Consider the following 18,793-nt stretch of genomic DNA (forward strand, 5'->3'; position numbering starts at 1 on the left):
TTGCAGAGGTTGCAGATCCGACATCACATGGACCACCTTCTACCTACCATCACACGCAACAAAAAACAAACAGCAAGATAACGGCCGAACGCTCGAAATCGAAACAAAAACAAACGCAAATATGTCATTTCTACACGGTGACGGGAGAGTGAGGAAGCTTTTATAGTTTTCGATCATTTTAGCTTATCTACTTTACCGACACAGAGATTACGCACACTTTGGGTGCATTTACTTAGAATTTGTTTTTCGTAATGATGCAATCTTTGGATAGATTAATCAATAAACCAAATTGGTTTTTGTTTTGCTTTTTGAGTGTTTTTGGATTTCGCTGGCTTAAGACGATTTCAAAACACCCTAAATGCAAACAAAATTTTGTGTTAATTGGACAATTTAAAAAAACTTCAATATTAATATTTCAATTTAATATTTATTAAATTTTTGCTTAATTCTTTCTAGCCCAGTGAAAAAATAAATAATTTAACTCAAAAAATACTCACGCCATGGCTGAAGGAGATTATTATTGTAAATCAATGGACCTAAATTTTTCTTCGTCAGAAGGACGCTTAGAGGGTCCTTTCCAAATATCCGTGCCATGGACAATATTGTATCAAGGGATTTTTTTTATTTATTTCAATTTTAAAATTTTCCGTATACTTCGAATCTTCCCCTAAAAGAATGCTTTGTGAATGATCAAAACTTACCAGCAACAGCACCGCCTCGAATAAGCACGCAAATGTATGCCATTTACTGGCCAAAAAGATCAAATTTGATGTACTTTTGATCATAATTTTTAATTGGTGAGGCCATTTTTCATGATTTTTTTTGCACCGAGTGACCGTTAATCTGGTCCGTTATTCCCATCACGAGTTAGCCATGATAATCCGGTTGCTGATTGGATTTGGTGGATTTAGTGGGCACCAGAATTTACAAAATTTGTTTTCACAAAGAAACCCTTTTGAAAGTCGAATGTGCCTTCATAATTCTTTTCAGGCTGGACTTCATGGCATTGTTCATCAAATCTACCCATCGCCCATTGAGCGATTTCTAGCAGAACTTTGAGGTAAATTCCTTGATCCTTTTCAGCCGCGGCGCTAGTCTCTTCGCAACTCCACTTGCGACATTTCAGTTTGGTGCCGCGGTGAAATTTTGTTTTGGTTTCGAATGTGACACTTGACATTTGAAACTACCCAAAATTGCTTCGCGAGATGAAAAACACTCACGCTGTTATTTCGATTTATAAAGTTATCTACGTGCGCATGTATTGCGTGTTTGTACACGAAGGGTTTTTAGGTTAAAATTTGTACCCGCCAGCAAAAACAAATGGTAAGCTAGTGTGCGTGAGATGGGGTTTAGGTAGCTCTATAGAGTTATCTAAGCCAGAGCTCACGCACACTAGCACCCCATTTGTTTTGCTCTGGTTTGTTCTTTGTTCTGGTTTGATTTGATCATTTTTTAAATTTTTCATTTAACGACGAGCGAATCAGCACTAAAACAGGAAATTATTCAGCACTAAAAGCGCATTTAGTGTTACGCATAACAGCTAAGAATTTTAAAAAAATGCACCAAAAGCGCATTTACAGCCGATTTGCAGCTGATTTTGGACTTTATATTTCTGTTTTACAGCTGGGCCTCTACTGTTGTCGATCCAACCCTGTAAATGTCAAAAAAATGGGAGGAGCAAAAATATTTTCTCTCTCTCCCTTTCCTCGCTCTGTTCGTTCTATTTCGGGTTTGTTTACTATACTATACAACTTTACCGACTCTCAGCTGACTGAAGGTGAATCCGATTTTTTTGATTGATATTGCGTTGTTGGGGATTTAATGTTGGGTTGTTAAAGAAGTGATCGTCGATGTTTACTGGTGGTTCCTGTGCCTTTACCCTCACGCCTGTTTGGGAAATGGTTTGTTGACGGGATTGAGCAACTTCAACTACTGTTACATTCGTTACAATTTCTAGAATAACATTCGAAATAAAACCTTTTTCTAGTCTAGAGTCAGATTCAGCTTTAAATTTCAGAGAAAAACATGCAAGCAATTAGATTGGGCTTAAATACTTTTATTGCGCTTCATAGATCATTTGTTAACCGAAATTTCTTCAATATAACCCGAACTAAACAGAACTTTGGAGCGAATTTGCGAGTGTGTCCTTCTTGACCAGAACCTGCAGCCGGAGCACCGCAATCCTTTAATGTCTGCTGCATTCGGGCGTCCTATTCCGGTCAATCCTCCTGACTTGAAATCGGGAATTTACCTGCCAATTGTCGATACTGGAGGTCTCCGGAACGGCCACGGTCGAAGGCAAATACTTTGATCCATGCATCCTAAAAGATATTTGTTCATTATAGGATAATTCTTAAATGACAATTTTGCCTTAAACTTACAAAATTACAAGAAAAACAGGCTCCAGTTCTCGCTCTAGTTGCAATTTTTGCCAGTGACAGTTGGTAATCAGCTCTAAAACGGCTTTCATCAGAGCAGTTTTTCTAGAGCTGATTTGCATTAATCTTTGCCGTTTTACGACTGATTAGCTGATGAATGCTGTTTAGCAACTGATTTATGATTTTTATTAATGCTGGATGGTTACTTGGGCAGTCTAGTGGCCACCAACAGCGCCTGTTGGAGTAAGCCAGTGATGCCAGGAAACTTTCTCTCTATAAATGCTACTTTTCGTGAGTGTTCACTTAAAATTTCGTCACAAATAGCAGAACTAAGCAGACCCAAAAGAGCGCTGGAAGACAAAAGAACTAGGCTAAAAATTGAAAAATGGGCGTGGCCGAGGGCATTCTCGTCAGATTAGATTACACTTGGGAAATATTTTTTTAATGCTTGTAAAAGGAATAATTTTTAGTTAAAGTGATGTTTATTCACCCAGTCACGACGTTCTAGCAGGTTCTGGAAGTGTAAGAACAGTGCTGGATCTTCTTACAGCATTCTGGTAGAAATGTTCCACTCTTTCAGCAGGATTCTGGCAGAACCAGCTCGCTAGAATATTTTGTGACTGGGTACATTTGCTTTTCGCATTATTTTTTCCGTGAATGGTTACTACCCAAAGTTGAGTACGATTCAGACAAAAACAGCCCACCTGCATTCTATCGCCTTGATCCCAACTTTTTGACAGTTCGCAGTCTAACTTTGCTGACGTGAGGCGACGCACGTAAACATTGAGGTTTCTTGTGTAATGTTTTAACAGAAATTTAAATTGTGAATGGTTTTATAATTGGAATGTGATTTTAACTGTGCAGAGGAAATCTTTAAAGAAGGAAGTATGGCGTTAAGGTTACTGATGAACCTGAAGCAGGTTCCGGCGTTTAGCAGGTAATTTTTAATTGATGCAATTTTGCGACTATTTTTTTTTTTAAAGGAAATTCTTATTTCAGTTCCTCCCCGCTGACATTCTGCCGCGGTCAGCTGCTGAACCCGGCCAAGTTTAGCCAGCACCAGTCCAATGTCCTCCGGTTCAGTCGTCAACACAGATCTAACGTTCCCCGGGGCGAATCGTTTGCCCCCCGCCAGACGATCGTGCCGACGGAGCTGGCCACCGAGTCCGGCTACATCGATCCGTCGAGCCTGTGGAAGTGCTTCGCGTTCACGGTGGCCTTCACCACGGGCAGCTTCGTGGGGGTGACGATTTGGGAGTACGAAACGATCCGGTCGCGGGCGATGACGGCGCTGCGGAGCAAGCTGAACTTGAACTGGTTCCGGGAGCGGGCTCGGAACGGGCGCCAGGAGGTGGACCAGTGGCGGAAGGAGGTTAGCGGCTGGTGGAGCCGGTTGACGCCGGGGGAGCGGGTTTTTGCGCCGATTTGTGCGCTGAACGTGGTGGTGTTTGGGCTGTGGCGGTTGCCGCAGCTGCAGCCGATGATGGTCCGGTATTTTGCGTCGAATCCGGCGGCCAGGGCCGTGTGTTGGCCAATGTTCCTGTCGACGTTGAGTCACTACTCGCTGTTTCACATCGCGGCCAACATGTACGTGCTGCACAGTTTTAGCCACGCCGCCGTGGCCACTCTGGGGCGGGAACAATTCCTGGGGCTTTATCTGAGTGCGGGCGTGATTGCGTCGTTTGCGAGTCATGTGTTCAAAACGGTCATGCGGCAGCCGGGGCTTTCGCTGGGGGCTTCCGGGGCCATTATGGCCGTATTGGCGTACGTTTGCACTCAGTATCCGGACACGCAGCTGAGCATAGTATTTCTGCCAATGTACACGTTCTCGGCGGGGGCCGCCATCAAGGTCATCATGGGCATCGACTTGGCGGGAGTTTTGCTCGGTTGGAAGATTTTTGACCACGCGGCGCATTTGGGAGGGGCGCTGTTTGGACTGTTTTGGGCGCATTACGGCAGTACAAGGGTAAGTCATGGTTTTGGGCGATTTGAAGAACTTAAAATAAATGAGAATTAAATATTGCAGGTTTGGCCACTCCGGGAGCATTTTGTCGGTTACTGGCACGAGCTGAGAGGACCACCGAAGAAATGACCACCTTCGCTATAGGGTAGCACTACAATAACTAATTTACTTTTATTGATTTAATAGCGATTACACTAATAAAACAATTCAATTCATGTTGACAGTTAAGTGGATTTCGGATATTCAAATTAAAAAAGACGCATGATTACAAAAAATCTGCTCAAAGCAAGTGATTTATAATCTCATCAATCTTCCCACTAATCTCACTTCAAGTGACGGGCGTGGTAAGCCAAATGTTCCCCAATGAAGGAGGCCACGTAAAAGTAGCTGTGATCGTAACCCTCCCTCATGTTCAGCACGCACGGAACCTGCGCCGCCTTGCAAGCCTCCACCAGATTATGCGGCAACAGCTGACCATCCTTCAGAAAACTGTCCTCCGCGCCCTGGTCCACGTACAGCTCCAGCGGCGGCCCGTTATACCCGGCGACCAGTTCCGACGCGTCCCAGTTGCGCCACTCCTCCTTCTCCCCCTCCCCAAAGTACCCCCCGAAAGCCTTAACTCCCCACGGACACTTGGTCGGGTTGCAGATCGGCGCAAACGCCGACACCGACCTATACAACCCCGGGTTCTTCAGCGCGCAAATCAACGCCCCGTGTCCGCCCATGCTGTGTCCCGCGATGCTCTGCCGATCCACCGCCGTCGGAAAGTTATTATTAATCACATCAATCAGCTCCTGCGTCACGTAGCTAAACATCTTGTAGTGCTTGCTCCACGGATCCTTCGAAGCGTCCACGTAAAACCCCGCCCCACTGCCAAAGTCCCACGAGTCGTCCTCGCCGGGCAGGTTAACACCCCGTGGCGACGTATCCGGACAGACCACAATCAACCCATGTTCCGCGGCGTAACGCTGGAAGCCGGACTTTTGGATAAAGTTAGTCTCGTTGCAGGTCAACCCACTGAGCCAGTACAGCACCGGCAGTTTGGCGTCCGCTGCGGGCGCGCCGTCCGGCAGGAAGATGGCGAACTTCATCTCGCAGTCCAGCTCCTTGGACTGGTGCGAGAAGATCTTCTGCAGGCCGCCGAAGCATTTGTTTGTCGAGATAAGCGTTATCACCGTCATTTTGCTAGAAGAGGCGAAAGCGTTTACGAAATTCGAGTTTTCTCGCAATCAATGGATGAACACTTACCTAACACTTGAGCACAAGCTTTTGAACTGTTTAAAATGCAGTATTTTTGAATAACTTTTAAACTTTCACCCCAAAAATGCAAGCAAAACAAGAATCGACCGGCGACTCCAGAAAATATCTTTTTTTGGAAATGACGTTGACTTTTGGAATTTTGACAGCAGGTTCAATGTGGTGTTGATTATAAAGGTAAGCTAAATCAAATCAGAAATTTTAACCAATGATGTTTGTTTAAGGTCTGGCTTAATAGCTAGATACTTGAAATACATTAACGGAATAAGATCGTAAATGGGAGATGGACCCCCCGACAAAACAGAACTTAACACTCCAGTCAACTCAACTGTCATGTAACCATACTTTGAATGTGTTGGTAAATCTTTGACTAGAAAGCCTTATTTAAACAATGGAAACATCGAATGGAGGAGAGAAAAACGATTTTTTCGCGAATCGAATGAAAATTTGGTACCATAATGTGGGGGAGAGAGGGGTTCAGAAAGCTGTACAATCCGTCACCCCCGAAAACCAACACTAGTTCCTGAAAGGCATCACGGGTGGGACGAGAGACGGGGAGTTAGGCAACTCTTTCAACAGTTAGGAATTGGACACGACGCAATTCTTTCAGAAGCGCTCGCCGCGAATGCGACGAGCTAGTTGTTGTTTCACAACCACGGCTTGACCCACGAGAGGCTCTTCAGCGGAAGGCAGCAGGCGCGCGCCTCATCTCGTTGATGCCTCGTCCCGGGTGGGACGAGGGACGGAGTGAGGCAACTCCGAACCACGGCAACCACGAAAGATCCAAACGGTCCGGCCATCGAGAGGCAACTGGCTGACGGTGACGACGAGAAGGCGATGCGCGCTTCTTTTCCAGTTCTGGTCCCTCTATCCTGCTGCTGCTGCTCTGGGCTGAGCTTTCCTGCTGCTGCTGCTGCTGCTGCCGGTCCGACGTCTGAGACGTGAATGATAGAATGGGCTCTGGCGCGCGTTCTTATATAGCCTTTCGGCCCGCTACTTCCCCTCCTTTTTCGCGACCGACACTCGGTCGCGTTGCTCGGATGATTTTCCCCTCAAAATAGGTACTTGACATTCCCGTCCGTGAGTGGGAAGCGCTCATTTTGCTTGCAAAATCTGTGCATTTTGAAAACATTTTAAAACATTCAATTGTTTCAATAGTTAAACTATTTTGCCAACAATGAAAGTTTTATAGCAAATTGCTGAATAATTTTCGAATCGAATGGAACATAAATCGTGTCGGTTCGATTAGAGGGAAGGAAGATATAAGCGTTTGACGGATGACGCAGTAATCCAGGGCCTTCGGCCCGGGTTTTTTGGAATGACACCCCAGTACCTTCGACAAAGACGTAAGTCTACGTCAAAAATTCAAATGGGAAGCAAGCGAGAAAGGGTGAAGAAAAGCCCCAAGAAAACGTTCCCTTTCTTTTTTTTCTGCCGTTCGTAAAGTTGTTTTGGCCCCCTTTTCTTTGGAACATCAGTCAGAATTTGTAAACAAAAAGAGCATCCTGTTCGCGTCATTTTGTAGACATTAGAAGTGAGCAGGATACATTCTTTGTTTTAGTCCATTTGCATCTATTTGCTTGAATAAATAATTATTTAAAGTTTAGAATAATTTGGCAATCTAAATTTTTGGAGTTTTTTTTTTTAAGGTCCAAAAATCCAAATTTCCAGATTTTGCTTTTTGGGTGTGTTTGAAACCGCCTTGAGTCAGTGGTATTAAAAAACACCCAAAAAGCAAAAACTGAAAATTTGGTTTATTGGACCATTAAAAAAAACTCCAGATTTTATTTCAAGATTTTGACCCCCTCAGCTTCAACATTTCCCTAAGAAAATCAGTGAGTAAAACAAAATGCTTCATTGCACATATGTATTCTAGAAACCTCGATGGTTTGATCACTGAATGTTCGACATGAACTGTTGAAAATCCAGAAAATCCAGACAGAGTTAAAGCACAGTCTGTGATTAAAGCTTTTACAATTCGTCAAAAAAGTTTAAAATTTAGGAATTAAAAAAATTAATTCCATAGAATTGAATACAAATTTGCAAAAACTAAAATTTTGAAATGAAAACATTCTAAAACATAAATATTGAAATGATGTTAACAAAAATAAAATAACTGAACAAAAAGACATTATTTTCAATTTCAGAATTATATAGTACAAAATTTTACGATTCAGGAAATTTAAAATATTCTTAGAATTTAAAATTTCAGAATTTAAATCGTTAAGAATTCAATCTTTAGAATTTTTGATATGACCATTTAAAACATTTTTTTTAAACTTGAGAATTTAAAATTCCAATATTTTTAATTTGACAATTTTTAATTTTAAAATTTTAAATTTAAGAACTTAAAATTATTAAATTTAAAATTTGTGAAATTAATTTTTTGAATTCAAAATTTTACAAATTTAAGTTGTAGAACTTTAAATTTTTGAATTTTATTTAATAATTTTTATTAAATTCTCAACCTTAGAATTTAAAATTTTCAAATTTTACATTGTAATGTTTTGAATTTTAGAATTTATAATTATAAAATTTAAAATTTCAAAATTTAAATTTTAGAATTATCAATTTTTGAAATAAAAATTCAATAACTTTAAGTTTTAAATTTAACATGTAAAAATTTTGAGTTTTAAATTAATCCAATAAGAATTAAAGTTTTAAATTTTTTTATTTCAAATTTTTCATTTAAGAATGTTTAGTTTGAGATTTGTGTATTTTAGAATTTTTAATAAAGAAATTTAAAATTTTAGAATTTTGAATTCAAGAATATATAAATTTAAGAATTTTAAATTTTGGACATTTTAGTATTCGAATTTTAAATTTTAGGATTAAAAATTTTAGAATTTCAAATTTGAGAATATTAAATTTCAGAATTGGAAATTTAATAATTATAAATTGTAGAATTTTAAAATCTAAATTTCAGAAAGTTAAAATTTCAGAATTTTAAATTTTAGAATTTTAAATTTTAGAATTTTAAATTTTAGAATTTTAAATTTAAGAATTTTAAATCTAAGAATTTTAAATTTAAGAATTTTAAATTTAAGAATTTTAAATTTTAGAATATTAAATTTTAGAATTTTAAATTTTAGAATTATAAATTTCAATATTATCAATTAGAAGGTTTTTTTTTAATTTTTCCTTCTCTTGCCAAATCCATTGTTAGAATATCCAATTACATCAAAATGAATTATAATTCAAATCATAGTTGAAAGGAACTCCAAAACTCTATTAGGTTATAAGAAATACGGAATTGTAAATTGATTATTTACCAATAAAATAAATTGAATTGAAAATTGAATATTTTCAATTTTAAATTTCTCAATTTAAGATTTTAGAATTTTAAATTCTGAAATTTTAATTTTTAGAGTTCTAAATTTTAGAGTTTTAAATTTTAGAATTTAAATTTTAGAATTTTAAATTTTAGAATTTTAAATTTTAGAATTTTAAATTTTAGAATTTTAAATTTTAGAATTTAAAATTTTAGAATTTAAAATTTTAGAATTTTAAATTTTAGAATTTCAAATTTTAGAATTTAAAGTTTGAAGATTTCAGATTTAATATCTTAGAATTTTAGAATTTTAAATTTTAGAATTTTAAGTTTAAAGATTTCAATTTGAGAACTTTGAATTTTTGAAATTTCAGATTTAAAATCTTAGAATTTTACAATTTTTAATAGTAGAATTTTGAGTTTTAGAATTTTTAATCTTGGAATTTTAAATTTTAGAATTTCAAATTTCTACAATTTTGAATTTTTGGAATTTTAACATTGAGGATTTTAATTTGAGAACTTTGAATTTTAGAATTTGATGTTTTAGAAATTTAAATTTTGGAATTTTAGATCAGAGAATTTTGAATATTAGAATTTTTAATTTAAAAACGTCCAAGTTTAGAATTTTTAATAAAAGTTTTTCATATAATTTTACAAATTTTAAGTTTCAAATTTGTGAAAATTTTACTAATTTTAATTAAAGAATTTTATAATTTAAAATTTTATTATTTCACAATTTATAATTTTATAAGTTTTTTGAATTTTAAATTTCAAAATTTAATATTTGGGTCATTCCAGGTCAACTGAGTACACTTTTGGACTCGACCTTCACCGATTTGGACCAAACTTGGAGGGAACGTTTATCTATCGATAGTTAACAGAAATCCCAAGTTTGGTGCTGATTGGACCATCCCTCTATTTTTGGCACCGCCCTCTTGGCGATTTACTAAAAACTTTTTTTTCTTTTTAATCACTTTGCAACTATTTGAGCAAAAGACTTCTACAGGTTGCATTTTATAGAAAATTGTCCAAGGAATTCGATAAAAATAAAATATTAACCCTTAGATGCCCACTAATATTATATTTTAACGTTTTAAGTATAAAAATTCAGTTTTGACCAATTGATTATATTTTTATTTTTTTTATTTTATCACCATCGTGTCCCCGGACAATTTTACATATTCAATATAGACTTCAAAAAATGAACTATTGGCTAGATACAAGCGATTTTATTAAAAGTTTGATTTGGCACTGCACTCTGTACTATGAATTCAAATCCGAAATAAGTTTCTCACATATAAAACCGAATTATGCGAGATTCATTCCTTTTTGTTGAAAAGTACACCATGAACTTCCGAGTGCTGCGCAAAATCAAACTTTTTTCAATAAAATCGCTGTATCTCGTCAATAGTTCATTTTAGTTTGAAGTCTACATTGATTTTTATGTAAAATTGTCCGGGGAACACGATGCACAGTGGGGCCAAACCCGGTGCTAATCCCATGAAATTGATTACGAGAAAGGCCGCAGGTTTTTTGACCTCAAAAATAGTGTTCTATACGTAAAAAAGCCTGATAAATCGAATGGTGATGACCCCATCCACCGGAGACCACGGGAACAGGTCCATTTTGCCCTTTTTCCCTAAAAATCAATTTTCTCAAACTATTTGACCTGTACAGAAAAAGGCCGCTGGTTTTGACCTCAAAAATAGTGTTCTATACGTAAAAAGCCTGATAAATCGAATGGTGATGACCTCATCCACCGGAGACCACGGGAACAGGTCCATTTTGCCCCTTTTCCCTAAAAATCAATTTTCTCAAACTATTTGACCTGTACAGAAAAAGGCCGCGGGTTTTTTGACCTAAAAAATAGTGTTCTATACGTAAAAAAGTCCGATAAATCGAATGGTGATGACCCCATCCACCGGAGACCACGGGAACAGGTCCATTTTGCCCCTTTTCCCCTTAAAATCAATTTTCTCAAACTATTTGACCTGTACAGAAAAAGGCCGCTGGTTTTTTGACCTCAAAAATAGTGTTCTATACGTAAAAAAGCCTGGAAAATCGAATGGTGATGACCCCATCCACCGGAGACCACGGGAACAGGTCCATTTTGCCCCTTTTTCCCCTAAAAATCAATTTTCTCAAACTATTTGACCTGTACAGAAAAAGGCCGCTGGTTTTTTGACCTCAAAAATAGTGTTCTATACGTAAAAAAGCCTGATAAATCGAATGGTGATGACCTCATCCACCGGAGACCACGGGAACAGGTCCATTTTGCCCCTTTTTCCCCTAAAAATCAATTTTCTCAAACTATTTGACCTGTACAGAAAAAGGCCGCGGGTTTTTTGACCTAAAAAATAGTGTTCTATACGTAAAAAAAAACCGATAAATCGAATGGTGATGACCCCATCCACCGGAGACCACGGGAACAGGTCCATTTTGCCCCTTTTCCCCTAAAAATCAATTTTCTCAAACTATTTGACCTGTACAGAAAAAGGCCGCTGGTTTTTGACCTCAAAATAGTGTTCTATACGTAAAAAGCCTGAAAATCGAATGGTGATGACCCCATCCACCGGAGACCACGGGAACAGGTCCATTTTGCCCCTTTTTCCCCTAAAAATCAATTTTCTCAAACTATTTGACTTGTACAGAAAAAGGCCGCAGGTTTTCTGACCTCAAAAATAGTGTTCTATACGTAAAAAAGCCTGATAAATCGAATGGTGATGACCCCATCCACCGGTTACCACGAGAACAGGTCCATTTTGCCCCTTTTCCCCTAAAAATCAATTTTCTCAAACTATTTGACCTGTACAGAAAAAGGCCGCGGGTTTTTTGACCTCAAAAATAGTGTTCCATACGTAAAAAAGCCTGGTAAATCGAATGGTGATGACCCCATCCACCGAAGACCACGGGAACAGGTCCATTTTGCCCCTTTTTCCCCTAAAAATCAATTTTCTCAAACTATTTGACCTGTACAGAAAAAGGCCGCGGGTTTTTTGACCTCAAAAATAGTGTTCTATACGTAAAAAAGCCTGATAAATCGAATGGTGATGACCCCATCCACCGGTTACCACGAGAACAGGTCCATTTTGCCCCTTTTTCCCTAAAAATCAATTTTCTCAAACTATTTGACCTGTACAGAAAAAGGCCGCTGGTTTTTGACCTCAAAATAGTGTTCTATACGTAAAAAGCCTGAAAATCGAATGGTGATGACCTCATCCACCGGAGACCACGGGAACAGGTCCATTTTGCCCCTTTTTCCCCTAAAATCAATTTTCTCAAACTATTTGACCTGTACAGAAAAAGGCCGCTGGTTTTCTGACCTCAAAAATAGTGTTCCATACGTAAAAAGCCTGTAAATCGAATGGTGATGACCCCATCCACCGAAGACCACGGGAACAGGTCCATTTTGCCCCTTTTTCCCTAAAAATCAATTTTCTCAAACTATTTGACCTGTACAGAAAAAGGCCGCGGGTTTTTTGACCTCAAAAATAGTGTTCTATACGTAAAAAAGCCTGATAAATCGAATGGTGATGACCCCATCCACCGGTTACCACGAGAACAGGTCCATTTTGCCCCTTTTTCCCTAAAAATCAATTTTCTCAAACTATTTGACCTGTACAGAAAAAGGCCGCTGGTTTTTTGACCTCAAAAATAGTGTTCTATACGTAAAAAAGCCTGGAAAATCGAATGGTGATGACCTCATCCACCGGAGACCACGGGAACAGGTCCATTTTGCCCCTTTTTCCCCTAAAAATCAATTTTCTCAAACTATTTGACCTGTACAGAAAAAGGCCGCTGGTTTTCTGACCTCAAAAATAGTGTTCTATACGTAAAAAAGCCTGGTAAATCGAATGGTGATGACCCCATCCACCGAAGACCACGGGAACAGGTCCATTTTGCCCCTTTTTCCCCTAAAAATCAATTTTCTCAAACTATTTGACCTGTACAGAAAAAGGCCGCGGGTTTTTTGACCTCAAAAATAGTGTTCTATACGTAAAAAAGCCTGATAAATCGAATGGTGATGACCTCATCCACCGGAGACCACGGGAACAGGTCCATTTTGCCCCTTTTCCCCTAAAAATCAATTTTCTCAAACTATTTGACCTGTACAGAAAAAGGCCGCAGGTTTTTTGACCTCAAAAATACGAAAAATAAGAATTCAATAATTTAAGAATTTAAGAATTTAAGAATTTAAGAATTTAAGAATTTAAGAATTTAGGAATTTAAGAATTTAACAATTTAAGAATTTAAGAATTTAAGAATTTAAGAATTTAAGAATTTAAGAATTTAAGAATTTAAGAATTTAAGAATTTAAGAATTTAACAATTTAAGAATTTAAGAATTTAAGAATTTAAGAATTTAAGAATTTAAGAATTTAAGAATTTAAGAATTTAAGAATTTAAGAATTTAAGAATTTAAGAATTTAAGAATTTAAGAATTTAAGAATTTAAGAATTTAAGAATTTAAGAATTTAAGAATTTAAGAATTTAAGAATTTAGAATTTAAGAATTTAAGAATTTAAGAATTTAAGAATTTAAGAATTTAAGAATTTAAGAATTTAAGAATTTAAGAATTTAAGAATTTAAGAATTTAAGAATTTAAGAATTTAAGAATTTAAGAATTTAAGAATTTAAGAATTTAAGAATTTAAGAATTTAAGAATTTAAGAATTTAAGAATTTAAGAATTTAAGCATTTAAGAATTTAAGAATTTAAGAATTTAAGAATTTAAGAATTTAAGAATTTAAGAATTTAAGAATTTAAGAATTTAAGAGTGAGGTCAAAAAACCTGCGGCCTTTTTCTGTACAGGTCAAATAGATTGAGAAAATTGATTTTTAGGGGAAAAGGGGCAAAATGGACCTGTTCCCGTGGTCTCCGGTGGATGGGGTCATCACCATTCGATTTATCGGACTTTTTTACGTATATAACACTATTTTTGAGGTCAGAAAACCTGCGGCCTTTTTCTGTACAGGTCAAATGGTTTGAGAAAATTGATTTTTAGGGGAAAAAGGGGCAAAATTGACCTGTTCTCGTGGTCTCCGGTGGATGGGGTCATCACCATTCGATTTATCAGGCTTTTTTACGTATAGAACACTATTTTTGAGGTCAGAAAACCTGCGGCCTTTTTCTGTACAGGTCAAATAGTTTGAGAAAATTGATTTTTAGGGGAAAAAGGGGCAAAATGGACCTGTTCCCGTGGTCTCCGGTGGATGGGGTCATCACCATTCGATTTTCCAGGCTTTTTTACGTATAGAACACTATTTTTGAGGTCAAAAAACCCGCGGCCTTTTTCTGTACAGGTCAAATAGTTTGAGAAAATTGATTTTTAGGGGAAAAGGGGCAAAATGGACCTGTTCCCGTGGTCTTCGGTGGATGGGATCATCACCATTCGATTTATCAGGCTTTTTTACGTATAGAACACTATTTTTGAGGTCAGAAAACCTGCGGCCTTTTTCTGTACAGGTCAAATAGTTTGAGAAAATTGATTTTTAGGGGAAAAAGGGGCAAAATGGACCTGTTCCCGTGGTCTCCGGTGGATGGGGTCATCACCATTCGATTTATCAGGCTTTTTTACGTATAGAACACTATTTTTGAGGTCAAAAAACCTGCGGCCTTTTTCTGTACAGGTCAAATAGTTTGAGAAAATTGATTTTTAGGGGGGGCAAAATGGACCTGTTCCCGTGGTCTCCGGTGGATGGGGTCATCACCATTCGATTTATCAGGCTTTTTTACGTATAGAACACTATTTTTGAGGTCAGAAAACCTGCGGCCTTTTTCTGTACAGGTCAAATAGTTTGAGAAAATTGATTTTTAGGGGAAAAGGGGCAAAATGGACCTGTTCCCGTGGTCTCCGGTGGATGGGGTCATCACCATTCGATTTATCGGACTTTTTTACGTATAGAACACTATTTTTGAGGTCAAAAAACCTGCGGCCTTTTTCTGTACAGGTCAAATAGTTTGAGAAAATTGATTTTTAGGGGAAAAGGGGCAAAATGGACCTGTTCCCGTGGTCTCCGGTGGATGGGGTCATCACCATTCGATTTATCAGGCTTTTTTACGTATAGAACACTATTTTTGAGGTCAGAAAACCTGCGGCCTTACTGTACAGGTCAAATAGTTTGAGAAAATTGATTTTTAGGGAAAAGGGGCAAAATGGACCTGTTCCCGTGGTCTCCGGTGGATGAGGTCATCACTATTCGATTTATCAGGCTTTTTTACGTATAGAACACTATTTTTGAGGTCAGAAAACCTGCGGCCTTTTACTGTACAGGTCAAATAGTTTGAGAAAATTGATTTTTAGGGGAAAAAGGGGCAAAATGGACCTGTTCCCGTGGTCTCCGGTGGATGGGGTCATCACCATTCGATTTATCAGGCTTTTTTACGTATAGAACACTATTTTTGAGGTCAAAAAACCTGCGGCCTTTTTCTGTACAGGTCAAATAGTTTGAGAAAATTGATTTTTAGGGGAAAAAGGGGCAAAATGGACCTGTTCCCGTGGTCTCCGGTGGATGGGGTCATCACCATTCGATTTATCGGACTTTTTTACGTATAGAACACTATTTTTGAGGTCAAAAAACCTGCGGCCTTTTTCTGTACAGGTCAAATAGTTTGAGAAAATTGATTTTTAGGGGAAAAGGGGCAAAATGGACCTGTTCCCGTGGTCTCCGGTGGATGGGGTCATCACCATTCGATTTATCAGGCTTTTTTACGTATAGAACACTATTTTTGAGGTCAGAAAACCTGCGGCCTTTTACTGTACAGGTCAAATAGTTTGAGAAAATTGATTTTTAGGGGAAAAGGGGCAAAATGGACCTGTTCCCGTGGTCTCCGGTGGATGAGGTCATCACTATTCGATTTATCAGGCTTTTTTACGTATAGAACACTATTTTTGAGGTCAGAAAACCTGCGGCCTTTTACTGTACAGGTCAAATAGTTTGAGAAAATTGATTTTTAGGGAAAAAGGGGCAAAATGGACCTGTTCCCGTGGTCTCCGGTGGATGGGGTCATCACCATTCGATTTATCAGGCTTTTTTACGTATAGAACACTATTTTTGAGGTCAGAAAACCTGCGGCCTTTTTCTGTACAGGTCAAATAGTTTGAGAAAATTGATTTTTAGTGGAAAAAGGGGCAAAATGGACCTGTTCCCGTGGTCTCCGGTGGATGGGGTCATCACCATTCGATTTATCGGACTTTTTTACGTATAGAACACTATTTTTGAGGTCAAAAAACCTGCGGCCTTTTTCTGTACAGGTCAAATAGTTTGAGAAAATTGATTTTTAGGGGAAAAAGGGGCAAAATGGACCTGTTCCCGTGGTCTCCGGTGGATGGGGTCATCACCATTCGATTTATCAGGCTTTTTTACGCATAGAACACTATTTTTGAGGTCAGAAAACCTGCGGCCTTTTTCTGTACAGGTCAAATAGTTTGAGAAAATTGATTTTTAGTGGAAAAAGGGGCAAAATGGACCTGTTCCCGTGGTCTCCGGTGGATGGGGTCATCACCATTCGATTTATCAGGCTTTTTTACGTATAGAACACTATTTTTGAGGTCAAAAAACCTGCGGCCTTTTTCTGTACAGGTCAAATAGTTTGAGAAAATTGATTTTTAGGGAAAAAGGGGCAAAATGGACCTGTTCCCGTGGTCTCCGGTGGATGGGGTCATCACCATTCGATTTATCGGACTTTTTTACGTATAGAACACTATTTTTGAGGTCAAAAAACCTGCGGCCTTTTTCTGTACAGGTCAAATAGTTTGAGAAAATTGATTTTTAGGGGAAAAAGGGGCAAAATGGACCTGTTCCCGTGGTCTCCGGTGGATGGGGTCATCACCATTCGATTTATCAGGCTTTTTTACGTATAGAACACTATTTTTGAGGTCAGAAAACCTGCGGCCTTTTACTGTACAGGTCAAATAGTTTGAGAAAATTGATTTTTAGGGGAAAAGGGGCAAAATGGACCTGTTCCCGTGGTCTCCGGTGGATGAGGTCATCACTATTCGATTTATCAGGCTTTTTACGTATAGAACACTATTTTTGAGGTCAGAAAACCTGCGGCCTTTTACTGTACAGGTCAAATAGTTTGAGAAAATTGATTTTAGGGAAAAGGGGCAAAATGGACCTGTTCCCGTGGTCTCCGGTGGATGGGGTCATCACCATTCGATTTATCGGACTTTTTTACGTATAGAACACTATTTTTGAGGTCAAAAAACCTGCGGCCTTTCTCGTAATCAATTTCATGGGATTAGCACCGGGTTTGGCCCCACTGTGCGATGGTGATAAAATAAAAAAAATAAAAATATAATCAATTGGTCAAAACTGAATTTTTATACTTAAAACGTTAAAATATAATATTAGTGGGCATCTAAGGGTTAAAATTTTATTTTTATCGAATTCCTTGGGACAATTTTCTATAAAATGCAACCTGTAGAAAGTCTTTTGCTCAAATAGTTGCAAAGTAATGATTAAAAGAAAAAAAAGTTTTTTAGTAAATCGCCAAAAAAGAGGGCGGTGCCAAAAAATAGAGGGATGGTCCAATCAGCACCAAACTTGGGATTTCTGTTAACTATCGATAGATAAACGTTCCCTCCAAGTTTGGTCCAAATCGGTGAAGGTCGAGTCCAAAAGTGTACTCAGTTGACCTGGAATGACCCATTTTCAACTATAATATTGAAGAATTTCAAATTTTTGAATTTTAAATTATGAAATTTTAAATTTAAATTTTAAAGTTTGAAGTTTAAGAATTTTTAGTTATAGATTTTTATGACTTTTATTAAAAATTACAAGTTTTAAAAATTTTCGTTTTAAAATTTTAAGTTTTACAATTTCAATTTTAAAATATTAGGTATTTTAAGTTTCAGAATTTTTAATTTTTGAATTTTACAATTCTAAATTTAAGAATTTTACAATTTTTTATTTAATTTAAAATCTAAAAATTTAAAATTTAAAATTTTAGAATTTTAAACTTTATTAAAATTTCAAAATTTTGTTAACTATATACTTTAGAATGTAACATTTCTTAATTTTAAATTTTAGAATTTTAAATCTAAGAATAAAAAAATATAGAATTGTAATGTTATTTGTTTTTATTTCAGTTTTTAAATTTTTTGTTTAAAATTGTTGGTTTTTAGGTTTTTGACAAATTAAAGTTTTTAGATTCTTAAATTATTGATTTCTAACTTCTAACGTAAACATCCTAACGTGATGAGAGCAGGTTACACTCAGTTTTTACTTTGGTTTTACATACACGCAGAAAAATGTTTTGTAGAATCAGCCTGTACGAGGTTTGAATCAACAAAATTTTTGTTGAATATAATCAACGACGATTTTGCGTTGAAACAAACCCTGATTTTCTCAATTCCACAAAAGTCTTTCGTTGTTTTGAAAAAGCTGCTTTGACGTTTTAGCGTTGATTCAACAAAAATCATGATTTTCAAATCAACAAAACTTTTTGTTGATTCAAATATGCCTTTTTTTCTGCGTGTACTCACATTGGTCCAATTTTCGTGATTCGATTATTGTGAAAGCAGACAAAAATCAAAATATGAACGCAACCTGTCAAAGCTGTTGCGCCACATGCTGATGTACATGCAAACGACAAACCACTACATTTTTGTTCAGCGCATCAGATTTTTTCGCGCAACAGAAGTGTTGCGCACTTCGGTTTGGTGGTGCGCGGATAATACACCCATCTTTTTTTATCTTTGGATCTTTTATAACCTCCTGTTGTTCCTTCCTTGACTTGATTTAAAGTGTTATGCTAACAAGTTGACGTGCCCAATAAAACAACAAATTACAAATTACCAACAAAATTTCTGCTCAGGCTCAACCAGTGTTGAAAATCCGATGACTAAATATGACTACCCGAACATATTGCATGCAAATGTTGCTTGTATGCAACAGCAACGATCCGCCCCAATTCTACA

At 37.3% G+C, this 18,793-nt stretch overlaps 3 protein-coding genes across 3 annotated transcripts in view; 2 read left to right on the forward strand and 1 right to left on the reverse strand.

The window, feature by feature from the left end:
- Positions 1–3,132: 3,132 nt before the first annotated feature.
- LOC6048871 (presenilins-associated rhomboid-like protein, mitochondrial) lies at positions 3,133–4,572 on the forward strand. The gene is made up of 3 exons (XM_001865677.2): positions 3,133–3,315; positions 3,378–4,344; positions 4,405–4,572. Exons 1-3 carry the CDS (start codon positions 3,266–3,268, stop codon positions 4,468–4,470), a joined length of 1,083 nt encoding a protein of 360 aa, XP_001865712.2. The 5' UTR covers positions 3,133–3,265; the 3' UTR covers positions 4,471–4,572.
- Positions 4,573–4,606: 34 nt separating this feature from the next.
- On the reverse strand, positions 4,607–5,739 carry LOC6048866 (S-formylglutathione hydrolase). The gene is made up of 2 exons (XM_001865678.2): positions 5,590–5,739; positions 4,607–5,526 (listed from the first exon to the last, which is right to left on the reverse strand). Exon 2 carries the CDS (start codon positions 5,520–5,522, stop codon positions 4,665–4,667), a length of 858 nt encoding a protein of 285 aa, XP_001865713.1. The 5' UTR covers positions 5,523–5,526; positions 5,590–5,739; the 3' UTR covers positions 4,607–4,664.
- An 18-nt stretch (positions 5,740–5,757) lies between these two features.
- Positions 5,758–18,793, forward strand: part of LOC6048873 (pseudouridine-metabolizing bifunctional protein C1861.05) — a 402,385-nt gene continuing 389,349 nt past the window's right edge. The window contains exon 1 of the mRNA XM_038260537.1: positions 5,758–5,775. The gene's annotated coding sequence lies outside the window, so the exon portion shown is untranslated. The remainder of the gene's footprint in view (positions 5,776–18,793) is intronic.

The sequence above is a fragment of the Culex quinquefasciatus genome, chromosome 3 (assembly GCF_015732765.1).
Source record: "Culex quinquefasciatus strain JHB chromosome 3, VPISU_Cqui_1.0_pri_paternal, whole genome shotgun sequence".
NCBI classification, from domain to species: Eukaryota; Metazoa; Arthropoda; class Insecta; order Diptera; family Culicidae; genus Culex; species Culex quinquefasciatus.